The following is a 20,337-nucleotide window of genomic DNA, read 5'->3' as shown; positions in this document are numbered from 1 at the left end:
CTGGAGGATCTGGGTTTTATGTCCTGCCACTCTGGCTGGATTCTGGGCATGGGCCGGGGTCCGGTCGGCTCAGGGCTCAGCCTCAGACCCGGAAAGGTCGGTCCAGGTGCCAGCCTCCGAATGAGCCTTTCATTGGCCTCCTCCCTGGCCTCCTCCGCCCCTCTGACCTCTGCCCCTTCCGCCGAGCCGTCTGATTGGCTGCCCCTCGTCCCCCTGGCGCCTCATTGGCTCTCCTCCCTCGCCCTCCAGCCCTGCTCCTGCACCGGTCTCCATCTCCCAGCAGAAGGCGCAGCCATGAATCCGTTATTCGGCCCCAACCTCTTCCTCCTCCAGCAGGAGCAGCAAGGCCTGGCCGGGCCGCTGGGGGACCCCGTGGGAAGCGACCACTTGGCCGCCGGCGGGGAAGTGTCCCCGGCGCCGCTCGCCCGGGCCGGCCCGGCTCCCTACTCGCCGCCCGGGCCGGGCCCGGCGCCCCCCGCCGCCATGGCGCTCCGCAACGACCTGGGCTCCAACATCAACGTGCTCAAGACCCTGAACCTCCGCTTCCGCTGCTTCCTGGCCAAGGTGCACGAGTTGGAGCGCCGCAACCGGCTGCTGGAGAAGCAGCTGCAGCAGGCGCTGGAGGAGGGTAAGCAGGGCCGGCGGGGCCTGGCTCGCCGAGACCAGGCCGTGCAGACCGGCTTCGTCAGCCCCGTCAGACCCCTGGGGCTGCCCCTGGGCGCCCGGCCGGCTGCCGTCTGCACCCCGTCGGCGCGGGTGCTGGGCTCGCCCGCGCGCTCGCCGGCAGGCCCCCTCGCGCCCTCCGCGGCCTGCCACCCGGCTCCCTCCACCTCCGCCTCCTCCGCCTACTCCTCGTCGGCCCGCTTCATGCCGGGCACCATCTGGTCCTTCTCTCACGCCCGCCGGCTCGGGCCGGGACTGGAGCCCACTTTGGTGCAAGGGCCTGGCCTGTCGTGGGTGCACCCCGACGGGGTGGGCGTCCAGATCGACACCATCACCCCAGAGATCCGCGCTCTCTACAACGTGCTGGCTAAAGTGAAGCGCGAGCGGGACGAGTACAAGCGGAGGTAGGGATCGGGAAGGTGGGGACGGGGCTCAGCTCACGCCACACTGGGGCCGGGGCTAGGTGTTCGTACAGGAGCCGAGAGCAGCTGGGGCCCAAGAATCAGGGAGGAGTCAGTATGAGTAAAGTTCCTGCTGTGTGTAAGGAGGAGCTTGGAAGTCCACAGACGGAACTGGATACCCGGAGACTAGAATCCCTGGAGAATGCAGAAGTCAAGACTCGTGACAGGAAGGAGGCGTCTGGGAGCCGAATACTGCGGGGAAGCCTTGTTTTTCATCTAGGCTGCAGTGTTTGGAGGACTGTGTTAACCTTGGGGTTTTGCGACGTGTAAAAGGGACATGGGTCTGAGAGGTCACATCCGGGCTACTGCCTAATCCCCCAGGCTCAGCCCTCGGAGCGACTTTGTGATATAAGCTCCACATACTGATCAAAAGTTAGAGGCAAAGGATGTAGTTTTAATTTGCGAGTCGAAGGGAAATGAGAAGGGGGGTGGAGGGGGGCTGCACCTTGCAGGTGACGGTCCTGCCTCTGCCCAGGGTTTCCCAACACGGCGTCCGAGGGCGCGGCACGGCTGCTCTGGTTCCATCCAAACCAAAATGCTGTGGGGACCTTAGGGCATTTCTGGGAATAGGTCAGAAAAGGAGGGAGGGGGGAAGAAGGAGTAAAGAGAATTCCCTAGGGAAAGGGGAAGGGACTGTAGTTGGCCCAGGGCTAGCGGAAGCTGGGGGATCTGAAAGTGCAGAGCTGAAGGCGGAGGAAGTGTGAAGAGGGCAGCAAGGACCCGAGTAGGAGCAGGTTGGGAACATGGACACACCACACCTTTGACACAAGGCAGCTGGGGCAGGCCGGGTCACTCTGAAGATGAAGAGTTGGTTTTCTGCAGGGAGCCCTGCGGGGTAGCACAAGGCTCCGGGGAGGGGATGCGACGCAGGAGTGCTGGCTGCATCCAAGTGGATCCCCTAGAGGGTTGGTATCCATGCTGTTAGGACAGAAGCGTGAGCACAGCCAGCACTTGGTACACTCTGTGCCTGGGATGCCATGGTTGGAGACGAAGGAGATGACAGGCCAGAAAGAGGCTTGCTTTGCCTTCAGGTTTAACCTCTTAATGAGCTACTCTGACCCCTTGTGGGCAGGCCTGGGAATTACCCTTGCAGCCCAGTGGAGCAGAGATTTGTGTCTGGTGGGGATTGGCTGAATGTTCAGGCAAATGACTGCTGGGTCGGGTTGGGGGTCGGGGGGGCGAACTTCCCCGCCTGAGTCTAGCAGATCACAGATCAGCAGGCTTGCTGAGGTGGGTCCTGTCCTCGTGCTGGCTGGCTTCCTTCCTTACTTGTAGTCCGTGATTGAACTGTCTTTGGGAGTCTCAGTTATCCTAAAGCCATCATTCAGATGTCACCCAGAAACTTCCTGCCCCAGCCACTGCAGGAGTTAATTAACGCCGTCAGCAGTGGAACATGGACAGTTCTGGAATACATCCATAACCACAGGAACAACTGCTCTTGTCGGGGTGTTTTGTTTCTAACTGGAAGAGTGTTTGTCCTTGGTCCAGCTGTCCAGGGCAGCAAAGGGTTATTCCTCGGGGACTGATGAGCTCATATCTCTGCAGCACGCTGCTGTGCAGAGGGCCTCACAGCCAGACGTGGGTGGTACGTGATCCTGGCAGTTACTCATTCTTCCACCCCAGATCCCCTGCACTTGTTCTCCTCTCTTTATAGCAAAGCTAACTCCTGTCTGTGGCCTGGAAGACGTGGGCATAGTATGAGCACTAAACTGGGAAGGAGCTGAGGCCTCCTGGTTCTGGGTTCAGCTCCCCTGCCTTGTGTGACCTTGGGTGGATCTCTTTTTCCTGGTCTCAGTTTTTCCGACATAGGAGTGGCCCCTGCTTCCTCACTTCACTCGGGGAGGCCGTTTATTCGGAAGAAAGATGTTTGCTCGATGTAGAATACATGGAAATTGCTCAAGTTCTACCCATGTTTAAAGAACCTTGCGAGGGAGACCAGATTTAAATGGAGGTCAAAACGAACCCATTCGTGGGAATGTCTGGCTGGAGTACAAATAGAACTCTACTGAGCTTCCAGATGGTTTATTTTCAGATTTTTTTTTTTGTTTACCCTGTGAGATTTTATTAATCTTAATCCATACCTAACTTCCTTAAGTTTCTACCTGAAACAGTTGAGTTCACCGTCCTACCTTTCCTGATGTGTCTTCTCCAGGGCTATTGTCCCCTTGTCTGTCTTGCTTGCTTCCTCCAGGGATGCATGGACCCCAGGGGCATCAGGGTACTGCATCCCGTGCCCTCACGTTGTAGATGAAGATACCAAGGCCCAGAAAGATAAAGGTCTTCTTTAAGAAAATACATAACCTGACACTGCTGGGGCACTTCGCTGGCCCCACCTGTCTGAATGAGAATGCCAGAGCGAGGGGAGGAGGATGTGAGGGCCGGCTGGGCGGGGAGCCAGGAAGGCGGGAGCGGAGCTGGGCTGCCTTCTCCCCGCCCAGCCGCCGGGAGGGGCAGCCACGGTGATGTCGAGGAGTTATTATTAGGAAGACTGCAGTGCAGATTGGAGCGGGAGAGCTAGGAGAGATGGGCCTGGAGGAGGAGCCCAGGGAAGAGAGCTGAGAGGCACCTGGGAACAGAGATGGAGGGGAGGGGAGGGGAGGACCAAGTCCTGGGCCTGCAGAGTGTGTTCTCCGTGCTGCTTCCTAACCACCTTTCTGGTGCTGAGGTTTCTCTCTTGGTGCAGTTCCCCTCCTTTCTCAGCCTGGAGGAAGCCTTTCCAGGATGGGGGAGAAGTGCTGGGCTATGTCAGTGGGGTCTGAGGAGTCCTGCTGTTCCAGCCAACCTTGCGGGGCCCTGAAATCAATCCTAAGCAGGGGTGTTGCCCCCGCCGCCGCCCTCCTGCCTCTGTGAGGAGGAGGAGGAGGGCGCACTGGCCCGCTCCCAGCCTTGGCCAGGAGTGTCTTCTAGCCTACTCATGGTCGTAGGCTCTGCATGCTGGGGCCCAGGAGGTCCTGCCCCTAGTTGTCACCCACCACAGTCACGAGGCACTTTTCCACGCTCGTTTCCCTCTCCCTCTGGGCGTGGGTGCTTAGTGATCCCAGGCTCCTGCCCGCACCCTGGCCCCTCTCTGCGGCTCACCCGGGGCCTCTGGGTGGGCAGTTTCTGGAGCTTGTGGGGATGGACTTCAAGCATGTCCTACCAGGCTCTTGACCAACTTCGCTGATGCCATATGTGTCCTGCAGCTGCTTTTACAGGATTAATGGTACCACAGGAGGCAGGGCAGCGGGCTAGACGAGCTCTGTTCGGGTGCAGGCAGCAGGCGGGAGCCCGGATCTGAGGACCGGAGGTGGGAGACCGGGCCGGGTGGTGTGGGCAGAAGGAGGGGGACGAGGCCGGCCAGACAGCTGGTCGGGCTGGGCCCTGCGAGGGACCAGAGCAGCCGCAGTTGCTCTTAAATGGTGCGAGGCCAGAGGTTCCGGGAAGGCAGCTGGTGAGCTGGGAGCTGGCGGGGAGCCTGGAGCCACACGTTTCTGCCCGGCTCCTCCCCTCTGGGGAAGCAGACCCAGGGCCGGGGCCTGAGCCAGACCGGCAGGGGGCGGGGAGCGGAGGCGGGAGGACCCCGCACCCAGGCGCTGGCCCTTCGCTGTCTGCAGGTGGGAAGAGGAGTACGTGGTGAGGCTGCAGCTGCAGGAGCGCGTGAACGAGCTCCAGGAGGTGAGGGCCGCCCTGCCCCGCCTCGTCCCACTTTCCCCCGCCCGCCGCCCGCAGGCAGTGCCACTCACGCCAGGTTTGCCGGCTTTCTCCCGACCGTAGGAGGCCCAGGAGGCTGACGCCTGCCAGGAGGAGCTGGCCCTGAAGGTGGAGCAGCTGAAGGCCGAGCTGGTGGTCTTCAAGGGGCTCATGAGCAACGTGAGTGCGGCCACGCCACCCCTCGTCCCTACCCGCCGGGGCGAGGCTGCCTGAGGCCAGGGCGCCGGCCTTCTTAGTTGCACCCACTTCACTGACCCTCCCCCCAGTGTATGTGCTTCCATTTTTTTTCCCCTTGCCCACCCCCTAACTCAGGAGAAGAAGAGAGAACAAAAGTCCCCGTGGCCTCCATCGTTACTCAGGGTGGTTTGCTCACAGTGTGGCCCCGGGTGGAGTCCTGACCCTCTCTGCCTTCACATCTGGGTCTGTGGAATGGGATAGTAGAGCACATACTTTGCAGGCTGGTTCGAAGGTTGTGATGTACTGAGTTAGGACGGCGGCGCTAGTTCAGTGTCAGCTGATGTTACCATTACGGTACTTTCTCCACTCTCATAGCTCCTGGTAGTCAGTCAGTCTCTCCTGGAGCCTGAGTTCCAGGAGGGAGCCCCCTGCGGGTCCCAGCCACTGGGCCACGGCCTTCGGGGGCCCCGTCTGGCCAGGGAGCCAGCTGTCCTGGGCAGAGTGCTGGAGGGGCACCCAGTGTCTGGGAGGATGAGGGGACGTTGCCGGGCCCTGAGGACCCCCCTCACCGCTCCCCGTGCTCCCCGCACAGAACCTGTCTGACCTGGACACGAAGATCCAGGAGAAGGCCATGAAGGTGGACATGGACATCTGCCGCCGCATCGACATCACCGCCAAGCTCTGTGACTTGGCCCAGCAGCGCAACTGCGAGGACGTGATCAAGATGTTCCAGGTGAGGGCGAGGGGCGCCTGGGCCCGGCCCCCGCCCCGTCCCACTGCCCGGTGTCCGCGCCCGCGCCCCAGCTCTGTAGGGGGCGCGCGGGGCCGCGAGAGCCGGTCCTCCGCGAGCTGGGCCCGGCCCCTTCTCGGAGACCTTAGCGCAGCAGCTGGGCCCTGGCGGGACGAGGCTGGGGGGCGAGGGACAGCCTCTGGAGAGGAGTTTGGAGCCGTCTCTAACGCCATCTCTCCCCTCCCCTCTCTCTCCCGTCCGCCTCCTCGCCTCTCTGCCTTTCATCTTCTCTTGCTTCCTCCACAGAAGAAGCTGGTTAGTTTTGCTCTCACGCAAGCTTCTTGCGTCCCCGGCCCATTTCTCAGCTCCCCAGGCCTCCTGACCCGCAGGGCTCTCAGCGCAGACCCCTCCCCTCCATCCTCCTGCTCTTCTCCTTTCTTTCTCTCCCCACCCCTTTCTCCCTCTCCCCCTTCTATCCCTCTCCCCCTTCTATCCCTCTCCCCCCTTCTCTCTCCCTCTCCTCCCTTCTCTCTCTCTCTCCCTCCCCTTCTCTCTCCCTCTCCCCCTTCTGTCCCTCTCCGCCCCCCTGCCTCTTCCCCCCTTCTCTCTCTCTCACCCCTTCTCTCTCCCTCTTTCCCCCTTCTCTCTCCCTCTCCCCCCTTCTCTCCCCCCTTATCTCTCTCTTCCCCCCTTCTCTCTCCCTCTCCCCCCTTCTCTTCCTCTCCCCCCTTCTCTCCTCCCCTTCTCTCCCTCTTCCCCCCTTCTCTCTCCCTCTGCCCCCTTCTCTCTCTCCCTCCTTCTCTCCCTTTCCCTCTCTTCTCTCTCCCTCTGACCCCTTCTCTCCCTCTTCCCCCTTCTCTCCCTCTCCCCCTTCTCTCCCTCTCCCCCCTTCTCTCCCTCTCCCCCCTTCTCTCGCTCTGACCCCTTCTCTCCCCCTCCCCTTCTCTCCCCCTCCCCCTCTTCTCTCTCTCTCCCCCAACTTCTCTCTCCCCCCCAACCCGTTCTCTCTCTCCCTCCCCTTCTTCTCTCTCCCTCCCTCTCTCATTGTTTTGCCTCCATTTCTCTCTCTCCCTTTGCCTTCTGGCTTCCAGATCTGGATGTGTGACTCAGGTTCTGCTTTGTCAACTCCGTGTCTCCCTCCTCCTTGCAGCCTGAAAGTTCCTTCTCAGTTCAGTCATTTCACTACAAGACTTTTTAGAAAAGAAATCCTCTGGGCCATTATGCGCATCTTACTGTGGTCGAGGCCAGCCATTTCCCCCTTATCTTACTGCTCTGTTTTCTCTGTTTCTTGTCTGTCTTCCTCCTAGTCTGCAGCCCCGTCCCCATCTGTGTCTGTCTGCCTGTCTCGGTGACGCTGGTGTTTCTGTTCCGTCTTGTAACTGTGTCTTCTCTCTGTCTGCCCGCCCTTCCCGCTGGTCCATGCTTCCCTCCCCTGCCGGCGCCCACGCCCTTCTCCTCATGCACCCGGCCTCGTCTCTGTAGTCTCTGCACTTGTCTCCCATTAAGGTCCCGTCCATGGGGGGGCGGAAGCGGGAGCGCAAGGCTGCCGTCGAGGAGGACAGCTCCCTGTCGGAGAGTGACGGGCCCTGCCACCCCGACGGGGATGAGGAGGAGAGCACGGCCCTCAGCATCAACGAGGAGATGCAGCGCATGCTGAACCAGCTGTGAGTCCCGCAGGCCCCTCGCCGCCCCTCCCCCGAGGCCGGAGCCCCGCCCAGCAGCCCCTCCCCACCGCCCGCCTTGACGCCCGGGCTCCCTGTCTCTAGGAGGGAGTATGATTTTGAGGACGACTGTGACAGCCTGACTTGGGAGGAGACTGAGGAGACCCTGCTGCTCTGGGAGGATTTCTCGGGCTATGCCCTGGCTGCTGCAGAGGCCCCGGGAGAGGTAACCGCCCTCCCAGCCGCAGGGCCCCGGCTCCTCCTCTCCGGGCGCCAGGCCCGTCTCCTCCCGGCCCACCGTCCACTCCGTGCTCTGTCTTCCCTTTGTGGCCACCATCTGTCACCTGCTTCTCCCTGGTCCTTTGTCCTCGTCCCCTCTCTCTCCGGCTTCCTTTAACCTGACTCACTCTCTCCCTCGCCTTGCCTTGTGGTGCCCCATCCCACCCCTCCCATCTGGCCTCCCCCTGCTTCCCTTTCCACTCCAGCAGCCGGAAGACAGTTTGGAGAAGGTGATTAAAGATACTGAGTCCCTGTTCAAAACCCGGGAGAAAGAATATCAGGAAACCATTGACCAGATAGAGGTAAGGCCGTGCGCTGAAGATGAGGGCCCCAGGTTCCCGGTGGGTCGCAGGTGCAATGGCCTCACCCCTGCGGGACCCCAGACACCAGGGCCTCCCCACTTCTTCCTGGCGGGGGCGGAGTGATCTCCCCACTGTAGCACCTCTGGTGGGTCCTTAAGACCTCAGGCTGGGGAGGGCGGCCGACAGATGTGGGTTCAAACCTCAGCGCTGTCGCTTACTTCCACTCTAACTTTTAACAGGCCTCTTCTCTCTGAGCCTGCTTCTTTATTTGTAAAGTGGGATTCTTACTAATACCTCCCTCAGGGTTGTTTGAAGGTCAAGTGAAAGAAGGCCCAGGCAGAGCGCGGGGTGGCCGCGTCTGTCTCGTAGTCAGCACGGCATGTAGTCGTTGCTTTATTATCTTTGTTGTTATTACGGTTAGTGCTGTAGCGGAGTCCACTCAGGTGGACTTGAACTTTGCTGCTGCCTCGGCTCAACCTTTGAGCCAGTGGGGAAATCTCCATTCTTATTCCCTAGCCTTGAGGAACCTTCTAGAGATGCGAGTGGAACTGGTGCTTCAACTTAAACTCTAGGCCTCTAGGGGCGGCGGGAAGGACTTGTGGCACCTGGGAGGAGGGCCTGTGGGACGAGGCTTGCGTGTGATTCTCGTGAGCCCTCCTGCCCGAGCAAGCGTGAGAGGGTCCTTTCCACGCCCTCTGACTTGGGGATGAGGCTGGGGGCCTTCTGGAACTCTCAGCCTCTCTCCAAGCCCACTGCCCTCACAGCGGCAGTGGAAGTTGAGGAATTCTTTTCCTACATCCTCATTCCCCCAACGCGCATTAGCTGGCCCTGCTCCTTTAAGCAAAACCTGCTTCCTTTTTTTTTTTTTTTTTTTTTTGCCCAGGCAGACAGACGCTCACTTTTAAAGGCACTGCTGGGGACTTCCCTGGCAGTCACGTGGTTAAGACTCCACACTTCCACTGCAGGGGGCGCGGGTTCGCGACCCAGTTCGATCCCCACTTGGGGGAACTAAGATCCCGCATGCCATGTGGCCAAAAAAAAGAAAAGAAAGGCACAGCCAGCTGTGCGCCACTAGCTGAGGAGCTGGGCGGGGGAACTGCGCTCCGCTCTCCCGTTTACGCCCATCTCGCCTTCCGCCTCCTCCCTACGCCTAGAACGGCCTTGCGGGGAGGTGTCAGGAGGGCGGACACGGTGGTGGTGCTCCTGGACATCCAAATGGGACACCTGAGGTCCCTTTAACTCAGTGACCTTTGATCTCTCAGGGGCCCTGGGGTGGAGGCAAGGACCGTTTCCATCATTGGATGGTGAGACCAAGGCCCAGGTGGAGGGTGGGCGGGAAGTCTTTCCCCCCACCCCTTCCCCTCTCCATCTGCTCCCAGCCTCACCCCTCCGCCCTGCCCCGCCGCCAGCGTGCGCGGGGTTTTCAGTGTGGCTTTTGGGGTCGTCTCCTTCCTGCAGCCCTGCTCTGAATGTGTAGAGACTGGCGGCCGTCCTAGCCTCGTATTCTGCTGGAATGTGTTTGGTTCATTCCCTTGTTCCCTGCCCCGCTGAGTGATGGGCTCCAGAACCCACCCCTCCTCTTTAATTCCGGCTCTCCTGAGGTGTAGGGATTGGGGTGTAGGTGGCAGCCAGTCTGGACAAGAGCTGGCGGCACCGTATTTCCCTCCTGGACTGAACAGTCAGCGCGTCCTGCCCCTGGACGTGCTCTTGCTGCGGGGGCCCCGACGGGGATCCCAGCTCTGGAACCGAGGCCGTCGTTTGAGCCGTGCTCACTAGGGCTTCTGATCCACCCAGGCTACCATCTCTTTGTCAGGCTCTGTGACTGTTTTCTTTTCTCTCCGAGTTCCCATCCTCTCTGCCCAGTTCAGACCATTCACGGGTGGTTTCCCGCCCTTTCTCTTTGCTCTCAGGCAGTCAAGCAAATCACCTCCGGGCAGTTTTACTCTGCCTCCCCTTGTGGCCCCTGTTCTTTGTGCCCAGAACAAAGAGAGGCAGCACATTGTCTGTGGCCCAGATCTTTCACCGCCTCTGCGCCTGGCTCTCAGCTCTACCTCGAGCCTGTGGCGCAGAGGCGGGGTCTGGGAGGGAGACTGCGTTGCCTCGACTCCGGGCCACACATCATGTCACGCATGACGTGTCTTGAGTCGGGCTACATCTCAGAGCCCGTCGGACATTCAGCGAGGCAGGCAGTCCTTCCGTTCATCTCTGAAAAGGGCTTACAAGTGAGAAAAGCAGTGAGAGGAAATAGGTGGTAAGAGAGCAGAGCGCCTTTCAACAGGGCCCAGCCGGCTTCTGGCCTCAGGGCCATGAGTCTCGTAGACGCTGCTTGAAGTTAACTAATGACTCTGCCGTCGAGGTGCGGGGCGTGCACGCAGGGATGAGTAGGCCCCGTGGCCAGCCCTGCCAGGAGCTCCCAGCTTGCAGAGGGGCACAGGCTGGGGGGGACAGCGCTGTGTGGGGAGTGAGGACCAGAGCAGGCCCCGGGGGGGGCCCGGGAAGGGCAAGGCCATCCCCACGTGCCGCCCGAGCATTCAGGAGCATCCCTTCCTCACGGCTCTCGTCGGGAGTCTATTCCGAGAGCGCAGGCCCAGAGCAGATCCCTTAGTGAAAGCCTCCGTGGGAGAGACTCCCGGGGAAACTGGAAGGAATGATGGAGTATCAGGCACTTTCTGCCTTGCGCTGGTTTAGTTTAAAATCTGAGTCCTTCACTTCCACTCCGGCTGCCTGTGCCCCCGCCTGGGGTGCCCTTGGCAGGTTAGCCTCCCGGGGGCGGGGGACAGGGGCCCTGCTGACCCGGCGGCCCTGCCCTGCCCCCGCCACAGCTGGAGCTGGCCACGGCCAAGAACGACATGAACCGGCACCTGCACGAGTACATGGAGATGTGCAGCATGAAGCGGGGCCTGGACGTGCAGATGGAGACCTGCCGCCGGCTCATCACCCAGTCCGGGGACCGGTAAGGGCCCCCCGGGCACAGGTGGGGAGGGGACGGTACCCGGCGCCCCTCACTGGAGAGCCCTGAGACCCTCCGGCAGTGACTCAGGCCCGTCTTGCCGTGGGGCTGCCCGTTGGAGGTCGCCTGGTCTGCTCGCCTCAGCCCGGCAGCTCCCTCCCCCTCGGCAGTTGGACTATACGGGCGTCCATCCGTGGTCGGACTGCCGAAACCTCCCGATGCCGCTGACTCTGGCGGTTCCCCTGGTTAGAAAGGCAGCTGACAACTGACAAGGAGCACAAGGGGCAGATTTTTATCTAAAGTCAGGGCCGCAATTTGTGCCTTTGACCCTGCGTAAGTTTTTAAAAATTGCAAAACTACTTCATAGACGTGAAGCTGGGGCCACAGAGCCAGTGCCCTCCGGCTCCGGCGGCGTCTCGTACTGTGACCTCAGATACTTCTGAACTCAGCCTCTCCGAGTCCCCAAGTTAAAGTGGGGACCGTTTCTTACCCCCCTCCCCCCCCCCCCCCTTGCCCTGCATCCGCCCTTGCCCTGTGGTCCTTCTGCCCTGCCTGAGATGCTGCTTACCTGCCAGGGGATCAGGCCAGGGGAGGTGGGCGTGCCAGCCTTGTCAGGATGCCTCCCCGCCCCGAGGTTACAACTGACGCTCTCTTCTAGAAAGTCTCCTGCTTTCACTGCGGCCCCGCTTAGCGACCTGCCGCCCCCGCCGCCACCAAGCGAGGCCGAGGACTCCGATCGCGACGTCTCATCTGACGGCGCCATGAGATAGGGGCCTCCTGCAGCTCGGCCCGCTGGGACTGACCGAGGCAGAGGGCTGGGTGGTTCACAGACGGGAACGCCGTTTGTCCTGCAGCACCGAGCCTGGCCCCGGGGACGGGGCGCGCCTCCCCAGCCTCCTCCCTTGGTCCTCGGCCTCTCTAGGGGTCTGGGGTGTCTGGAGCGAGGCTTGGCCTGCCCTTCCCGGGCGACTCCCTGAACGGCCGGCTCTCCCGCCTTCATGCGTGGGTGAATGCTACTTTCCCATCTTTAAAATGCTGCCAGAGCACTCGTGGCCCCTCACCGTCTCCACTGAGTAAGGAACGTGATTGTCCTTCCTTCCGTCCCTGTGGCCTCGAGCCAGCTGGCTGTCTTGATTCTGTACTGGTGCTAACTGGCCCGGGCACTGGTATGAGGGGGCTTAGGCTGGACGTTCTGTGGCTTGTGCACCAGAGAGGGCTTCCCTCCGCGTCACAAGCGGGGGGAGCGGGCCTGGGCAGGGCGCTCTGTCCTCCCTGTTGTCCAAGCGCTCACGGCCGGCTGCCCGTCGACAGCAGTGGTGTGGCTGTGAGCCTTCCCTGGCGGAAGTGCCGCGCGTTACAGGGGCCTTAGTGCGTCCGGTCCGGCGGCTGCTGGGTCTGGCTGGGTGCAGTATCAGCATCGTGGAGGGAGACAGAAGCTCCTGCTTGTTTCCCAGTCACCGCCGGGTGACAGAAAGGTGAAGCTGTGTGTGTGTGTGTGCGGGTGCGTGTGCACACGAGCGTGTATGTGGGTGCACGTGCGCTCAGGGTCTCAGTTTCTTCAAGCATCAGCTGCAGGTGTGCCTCCTCCGTGTCTGTCACACGCTGAGACCAACCAGCTGAGCGAGGAGACGTCCTGGACTCGGAAAAGCTTGGCGAACTGGGGCTACGAGACCGAGGGTCCCTCAGCATCGCTGCCTGAGGCAGGCTGGGCTGAGCTGATGTTTGTGTGGAATCTAATAATAATGAAACTGGCGACTATTTATTGAACACGCTTGTGTCACCGTTTCCAGCACTTTCTGGTGGTTCTGGTGGTGGTTATACAGTCCTCTGCGCGGAGTGCACTAGTTATCATCATCACTTCAAAAACATGCAGGTGCAAGGCAGGTGCGGAGGTTGTAAGTAACCTGCCCAAAGTAATGGTGCCTCGAGTGGCAGAGCCAGGGCCTCCGCCCTGGTTGGCGGCACCAGCTCTGTGCTTCTACCGCTAAACCCACGTGCATCCACGGGTGACAGATGACATGGGAGCAAAGCCATCCCCACCCTTCCCATGGACCAGCCTACTGTGACCCCTCCAGCGACACTAGGGCACCCACACAGCTGCACTGCTGGTGGTCACTGGGGCACTGAGACTTGCAGCCGCTGGGCAGAGCTGGGGCCTGCACCCGGCAGGCTGGCCGTGCTCCATGCTGCTGCAGAGGTCAGCTAACTGGCCAGAGGCCAGGTGGACTCTGCCCCGACTTCCCGTGCCAGTGTCACCCTCCAGGGAGCTGCAGACAGAATGGCATCTGGATACGTGGAGCCAGGCCATTCCTGGGCTCGGCCACAGCCATCTGGAGCACAGCGAGTCCCCGTGGCACCCAAAGACCTCAGAGAGGAGCCAAGGTGAGCTGAGGACCGGTGGCTCTTCAGGGGAGCAGTGTCCGCTCCCAGACGGGGCGCGGGGCTCCTGGCTGGTTGGGTGCTGTCAGCAAGATGTAGTTCTCCTTGGCCCCAGCCCAGCTCCCCTCCCCTTTATCCTAGACCCTGGAGCAAGACAAAACAGTAGCCTGGGTACAGTGTACTTTATTGATGGTACATGACAAGGTAGGGCTCCCTAAGCCCCTCCTCCTCCCCCTTCCTCATGGGCTCTGGGATGGAAACCGTGTGGAGATCGGGAGATTCTCAAGTGTGTTGGAGGACGGAGTTGGGGCAAGGACTCCCCAGCAGTGGAGGACCTCTCTCTTCCTCTCGTGCTCCTGCTGGGGCTGGTGGTCCAGGGACTCTTACTCCTTGGAGGCCATGTGGACCATGAGGTCCACAACCCTGTGGCTGTAGCCAAATTCATTGTCGTACCTGGAAGGAGAGGGAGTTAAGGGTTGTTTTCCCGAGCTGGCCACCAGGGGGCAGCAGACTCAGTCCCACTCTGACGCACCACCTCCCACACCCGCGCCACACACCAGGAAATGAGCTTGACAAAGTGGTCGTTGAGGGCGATGCCAGCCCCAGCGTCGAAGGTAGAAGAGTGGGTGTCACTGTTGAAGTCACAGGAGACAACCTAGGGAGGGAGAGCCAAGCACAGAACCCAGTCTTGCTCACCGGGGCCACGTGGACACCAAGTTCCCTGACCCATCAGTACCTGGTCCTCAGTGTAGCCCAGGATGCCCTTGAGGGGGCCGTCCGCCGCCTGCTTCACCACCTTCTTGATGTCCTCGTATTTGGCCTGAGGAGGTAAAGACAGGCGGTTATTCAAGCTCCAGCCTTGCAAGCCCCAGCCCACCAAAGCTGCTCCAGGCCAAACTTACAGGTTTCTCCAGGCGGCAGGTCAGATCCACGACGGACACGTTGGGGGTGGGGACGCGGAAAGCCATGCCAGTGAGCTTCCTGTAGACACAAGTAAGCAGAGTCAGCACCAGGCATCCCGGGTCCCCAGGGCAGAAGAGCAGCAGCGAGTCTCACCCGTTCAGCTCAGGGATGACCTTGCCCACAGCCTTGGCAGCGCCAGTAGAAGCGGGGATGATGTTCTGGGCAGCCCCTCGGCCGTCACGCCACAGCTTCCCGGAGGGGCCATCCACGGTCTTCTGGGTGGCAGTGATGGCATGGACCGTCGTCTGGAAACAGGAGGGGGCGTGAAGGCCCTGCCTAGTGCTCACCACGCCACCCCCCTCCCTCCTCCCAGGGGAAGAACTAAGTGACCTGAGCAGATCCCTTGGAACCCCAGGGCCATGCTCTGGGAGGGAGAAGGGTCCCACCCTGGGTGTGGACTGAATGTGCTCTGGCAAGCCCCCCATCACTCATACCATGAGTCCCTCCACGATGCCGAAGTGGTCATGGATGACCTTGGCCAGGGGGGCCAAGCAGTTGGTGGTGCAGGAGGCATTGCTGGAAAGAGGGAGGCAGGTCAAGGGCACGTCCATCATGTACCACGCTGCACGATCTGCCCACTTCTCCACGCCCTCTGCCGCGCTCACCTGACGATCTTGAGGTGGTTGTCATACTTCTCATGGTTCACGCCCATGACAAACATGGGGGCATCGGCAGAGGGGGCAGAGATGATGACCCTCTTGGCTCCACCCTTCAAGTGAGCCTGCAGCAGAGGAGTACTTACAAACCCAGGCTCCCCCTTCCGGGCCTAGGTCCGCCCCACCCCATCTTCCCGTCACACCGAAGCCCAGGGTCAGTTCCCCTCCTCTTCCACCTCCCTGCTGCTCACCCCGGCCTTCTCCATGGTGGTGAAGACGCCAGTGGACTCCACCACATACTCAGCACCAGCATCACCCCATTTGATGTTGGCGGGATCTCGCCTACACGGGAAGACAGGACAAAGCTCAGGGACATGGGCTGCCACGGACCCAAGGAGGTCACCCCACTCCAGTACCTCCTCCAAGGCAAATTTCTTCCTGTTCCGTCTCCCACACTTACTCCTGGAAGATGGTGATGGCCTTTCCATTGATGACAAGCTTCCCGTTCTCAGCCTTGACTGTGCCATGGAACTTGCCATGGGTGGAATCATACTGGAACATGTAGACCTGGGGGGACCAGGGAGGGCATCAAGGGGCTGCTCCTCAGCCAGGCTCTGCTCCCCGCCACCAGCACGGGTGGCACTCACCATGTAGTGAAGGTCAATGAAGGGGTCATTGATGGCGACAATGTCCACTTTGCCAGAGTTAAAAGCAGCCCTGGTGACCAGGCGCCCAATACGGCCAAATCTGAGGGGGACAACAGGTGAGAAGGCATGAGAAGGGAGGAGAGAGTCCTCTTGGGTATGTAAGCAGCCCCAGGCCCACTCACCCTCTTTCAGAGGGAAGAGGATGACACTTTGCTACCACCAGAAAAGTCCCAGGAGAGCTCACTTTATCTTCCTAAGCAACTCTGCCAGGCCAGCCTGGCTTCCCAGCACGGCCACAAAGTGAAGGCTCACATCCTGCCCAAGAGGTGACTGGGCTCAAAGACTTGCCCACCCGCTAGTCATCTGATATCCGTTGAGGAGTGACAGGGTGGTGCGCTGCTGCTGCCACCTACAGTCTGGGCACGTGGCAGGCACATGGCATTCATCACACCCACTAACTGTAAATGCTTGTTCCTGTCTGGCCCAGCTTCGGGCTACACTCTCTAGAGAGCAAAGAGTTGTACACTCAGCATCACCAAGCTCAAAGGGCAAGAGCAAAGGTCAGAAGTGAACTGGCCAGGGGAAACCCACCCCTTCCCCAAGTCCCTCCTACAAAAGGGAGAGAGACAGGGAAAACGAATGGTTTCTCAACCCCTAATCCCAGCATTCTGATTCGCTTAGTACCTGTCCTTCCTAGCTCTTTTTCAAAAATCAGCAGTGGGAGCAACAGATGTTTGGGTGTGGGGAGGGCAGGGGGAGGAGGTGGAAAAGAGCGGAAGCCCAGGACCCCAGCTGCAGAAAAGGTCAGGCAGCTATATTTAACCCCAGCTTAGGGTGGAGTGGGGATCTGGTTTCTGGAAGACGGGATGGGGAGAAGGGCAGGATGCCCGAGGCTCACAGACACCTAATCCTCCTGGTGACCTTTACAGCCTGGCCCTTAGGGTTGGGTCAGCTCTAGGCATGGATGGAAGAAATGAGCTTCGAGGAGAGCCGCTGTGAAGACAGGGGCTGCAGCTCCGGGAGCCATTTTGTGGTGGAAAATTTCCAAGTACCCATGACTCAGCTCTCCCAGCATGGCACCAAGCCACGGCTACCACACCTCTCCGGAAAAAGGAAAGGAAAAAAAACCCCAAAACAACACAAGACCACCCCCATAAACCCACGTTTTTGATTCATCAGAGAACCATCTAGGAAAAGCATCCTATCATCCCTAGGGGGAAATTTGGCTGGCGGTTTAAGGGATGGTCTAGAGTTAGTATGGTCAGAGTTGAGGTCTAGTTGAACAAGAAAGGGAAAGCCTAGCCTCACCTGGCTTAAGGGATGAAGGCGACTCCACCCCCACGAGACAGGGGTAGGAAAGTTAGTCATAGGCAAGGAAGGAGGCAGGCTGAAGGGCTAAGGAAGGTTTCCTAACGGCAGTTCATTCATTTCCTTCCTAGTTGCAACATGGCGGCTGGTTACCGCAGATGACCGCCCCCCCCTCCGGCCCCCCCAGCTGGTTCTGCGCGCAGCTGTGCCTCCTGCATCCCGGGGCTGCGCCCGGCCGGCGGCACGGGCTGGAGGTGGGAGACGGGCTCCTCCCCAGCACGTGACCGCGAAGGGCGCGAAATGAAAGAAAGAGCCCCAGCTGGGGGATTAGAGGATGGGTCCAGAGCAAGAATCGGAGACTCCTGTGTATCTGCCGCAGGCGGAGTTAACAGGAGGCGCAACAGCCGGGGATGGGGGGCACGAGGCCTTGCGAGGCCCTCCTCCAAGTCTGAGCACCGACCTTGAGTTCTCCTTGGGGGGGGGGGTACGACCACCCCCATCCAGGTCCCGCACGCGCTGGCAGAGACCCAGTAGAGCAAGACCTACAGACGCAATTCGGTGGGGACCGCAGGACTTACTGCCCCACCCCGCCCCACCCCGTAACTCACCCGTTCACTCCGACCTTCACCATCTTGTTTCCGGGACGCAGCTGCGGGCAGAGGGAGGTGAGCATTAGAACGCGGGGCGAAGCGGCTGGAGTCCTGCGCTGCCCTCCCCGCCCCTCCCCCAGGCCTCCATCCCGGACCTGCGCTTCCGCACGTCCTTCCTCCCGCCCCCGCAATGCGGGGGCCCCGCCGGGCGCGACCCGGACCCCGGCCTCCTCAGCCGCACCCCCGGCCCGCGCACGCCCCTCGTCCCTCTCGGGACTGTCCCCGAGCCCTTTGTGGATCCTCTCCGCCAGGCTTTACCTGGCACTGCACAAAAGACTCAGCTGTCTGTCGAACGGGGAGGAGCAGAGAACGCAAGGGAAGGCTGCAGCCGGGATTTATAGGGAAGGTGAGGGGCGGGGGCGTGGTGACGCGGGTCCGCCTCGCCCAGTCCCAGCCCCGGGGTGCGGAGGCCTGAGCTACGTGCGCCCGTAAAGTCGCGAGTAGTCGGCCCTCCGCTTTTTTGGGACCAGCCTGGTTCTTCAAATGTGCACGCACCTCGCGTGTGGGCTGAGGACGGAGAGGGGGAGGGGACCGAGACTGGCCCAGAGGAGGAGGGGACCGGTGATGGTGCTTGGCGGGGATTGGGGGCGGGAGGTTACTGCGGGATTCTGTGGACTCGGGGCCGGGGGCCCTTGTGAGAACTGAGGGATGCTGCACGGATGTAACGGGAGGACCTGGGGAGCCGGTTAGATAGGGAATTGGACCCAGAGCCAGGGACAGCTCGCGGCTGCAGGGTCCCCCTTCCTCCTCCTCCCCGCCCCCGCTCCCCTGCTTTCAAAGGCTGAGAGGCGGGAAGGCTGAGGAACTTCTCGAGGCTCTTCGGTAATGACACAGGAACAGCAGAGGAAAAGGCTCGGGAGGGGCCTCCCGCAGGGCCCTGCCCAGCCCCCCTTCCCCCCTCCCTCCGCCCCACCCCCCGACCCCGGCTTCGGGCCTCTCCGGGCGGGGGGCCGGGGCTGGGTCCTGGGCTGTGAGGGGCTGGAGAGGAAGGAGGCTCCGGGGGAGGGGTCTGCACTGAAGGTCACGACGTCCTGCGGCGCAGGCAGCCTGGAGACCTGAGAATCGGGGCAGACAAACCAGGCCCTGTGCGCACCACCTGCTCTCCCCTAGGCCCGGGCTGGGGCGTCGGGGCGGGAGAGCATCACTGCTGGGGGCTGGCCCGGTAGAGGGCCGGAGGCCTCCCACAAAGTCGCTCCTGGGAAACCTGAGGGCTGTGCCGCCCGGGCTGGGAGACAATGCCTCTTTCACCCTGTCCAGCCCGTCCAGCCCTGGGCCGAGAGCAGGACGTGAGGGCGGAAGTCCCTCCCCATCCTGGGACGTGCAGGCCAGCCCTGCAGCCAGGGCTTCCCCTTCACTGGCTGCGTCCAGGGGATGTTGGGGGCAGGGTGAGGAGTCCAGAAGAGGGAAGATATTGGGAGGTCTTGGGCACATGGTGGGAACAGGCCCCCAGTCCCTTCGCACACGTGATGTGGAGGAAGGAATCCGTTCCTCTCCAAGACCAGTCAGTCAGAAGCCTGCACTGTGCTGGGTTTGTAAGCTGAGGATGGAGGAAGGGCTGGTTCTGGGGACTTGAAGGGTTGAGGGTTTAGAGGGGGTGGGGTGGAATGGACATTGCCCATCAGCAGGTGCTGGGGGACAGAATTGGGGCCTCTTTGCTGGCCCAGCGTAACCTGAGACCAGCCCCCTTTTCCAGCTGAAAAGCCTGTGGCTAAGTTTAGCCCGCATGGTGATAACCTTTGCTTAAAAGGCAGAGAGCACTGGCCTGCACCCCGACTCCAGCCTGTCCCTTGCCTTTCTGGGATTGCCCTCCCTCCTTGGGGCCCCAGATCCAAGGCTGGCTGTGGCTGGCAGACATCTGCATGGTCCACGGCCAGACTTTTGCAGGAGCAGGAAGAGCAGGGCCACAGGGCAGCTAATGGTGAGGGGAGGTGGGAAGCGCCTCACTGAGGAGTCTGCTGGGTAAGTGGAGGGGGATGCGGCCTCCTCCTCAGGCTCCACCAGGACGGCAGCGCTTTCCCTGACAAGGACCTTAGGAGCCCCTCCACCCTCCTGTGCTACCCGAAGCATGTCCCCCTTTGCCGCATGCTTGTCATTTCTCATTACTGTCCTTTGCTGAAAAGAGGGAGCTCAGTGCTCTGGGAGCACGACTGATGCAGTGTGCTGTTGTCATGACAGCAAAGACACCAGTGTAGCCGTGACAGCAGCCTCACTGCCTCCAGTTCAGGTGACTCAGCAGAGAGGAACTGGGGAGTAGGAGTGGGTGGACGGGGCCTGCATCTGAGGGGCTGACTTGCTGCAGACCCTGTAACGTGGTGAGGAATCCCTGGGAGACAGTCCCCAGAGACAGTGTCTAGAGCTGAAGGGGAATCATGACCTGATCTCCCATCAGCCTGGCCAGGTCAGTCACCTATCTTTAGAGATGGGGTCAGGGGCACGAGTCAGGGCGGGGGCAGGACAGAAGCCAGCCCTTGGTGGAGAGGAGGGTTCCTCAACTTCAGCTTCACTGACATTTTGGGCCGGAGCATTCTCTGTGGTGGGATCTGTCCTGTGCATTGTAGGATATTTAGCAACATCCCTGGCCTCAGCCCCCTAGCTGCTGGTAGCACCCCTTCCCGCTGGGTTGTGACCACAAAAATAGTCTCTAGACGTTGCCGACTGTCCCCTGCAGGGCAAAATCGCCCCCAGATTGAGAAGTGCGGATCTGGAGTGTAGACGCTGCCTAATTCTGCACAGCGGAGCAATCCTGCCACGCGTGCAGGGTGGGGAGGTCGAGAGGGAAAGATGAGGCACTGAGGGGGCGTGAAACTCAGCAGATGCTGGGACAGGCCCCAGACTCCTGGGCTCATCTTCTCCTTCTGGATCAATAACCCTCTATCTGCTG

General features: G+C 61.0%; 2 protein-coding genes across 4 annotated transcripts; one reads left to right on the top strand and one right to left on the bottom strand.

Moving 5' to 3' along the window:
* The first annotated feature begins 254 nt into the window (after window positions 1-254).
* IFFO1 (intermediate filament family orphan 1) lies at window positions 255-12,680 on the top strand. 3 transcript variants are annotated; one of them, XM_068561035.1, is made up of 10 exons: window positions 255-1,067; window positions 4,718-4,778; window positions 4,878-4,973; window positions 5,584-5,724; window positions 6,028-6,036; window positions 7,204-7,385; window positions 7,488-7,608; window positions 7,868-7,963; window positions 10,786-10,916; window positions 11,572-12,680. In XM_068561035.1, the coding sequence occupies exons 1-10, from the start codon at window positions 295-297 to the stop codon at window positions 11,681-11,683; spliced, it is 1,722 nt and encodes a 573-aa protein (XP_068417136.1). In that variant the 5' UTR covers window positions 255-294; the 3' UTR covers window positions 11,684-12,680. The 3 variants fall into 3 exon arrangements, with proteins under 3 accessions (XP_068417136.1, XP_068417135.1, XP_068417134.1); XM_068561034.1 differs by lacking the exon at window positions 6,028-6,036 and having other exon boundaries at window positions 7,228-7,385; window positions 7,871-7,963; XM_068561033.1 differs by lacking the exon at window positions 6,028-6,036 and having other exon boundaries at window positions 7,228-7,385.
* Window positions 12,681-13,459: 779 nt separating this feature from the next.
* Window positions 13,460-17,806, bottom strand: GAPDH (glyceraldehyde-3-phosphate dehydrogenase). The gene is made up of 12 exons (XM_068560043.1): window positions 17,715-17,806; window positions 17,415-17,455; window positions 15,499-15,598; window positions 15,312-15,418; window positions 15,103-15,193; window positions 14,861-14,976; window positions 14,690-14,771; window positions 14,349-14,500; window positions 14,195-14,273; window positions 14,029-14,112; window positions 13,850-13,947; window positions 13,460-13,745 (listed from the first exon to the last, which is right to left on the bottom strand). Exons 2-12 carry the CDS (start codon window positions 17,435-17,437, stop codon window positions 13,676-13,678), a joined length of 1,002 nt encoding a protein of 333 aa, XP_068416144.1. The 5' UTR covers window positions 17,438-17,455; window positions 17,715-17,806; the 3' UTR covers window positions 13,460-13,675.
* Window positions 17,807-20,337: the final 2,531 nt, after the last annotated feature.

Source organism: Eschrichtius robustus, chromosome 13, assembly GCF_028021215.1.
Source record: "Eschrichtius robustus isolate mEscRob2 chromosome 13, mEscRob2.pri, whole genome shotgun sequence".
Taxonomy (NCBI): Eukaryota; Metazoa; Chordata; class Mammalia; order Artiodactyla; family Eschrichtiidae; genus Eschrichtius; species Eschrichtius robustus.
Note: the sequence above shows the minus strand (reverse complement) of the source record. Positions and strands in the feature narration are given on the sequence as shown.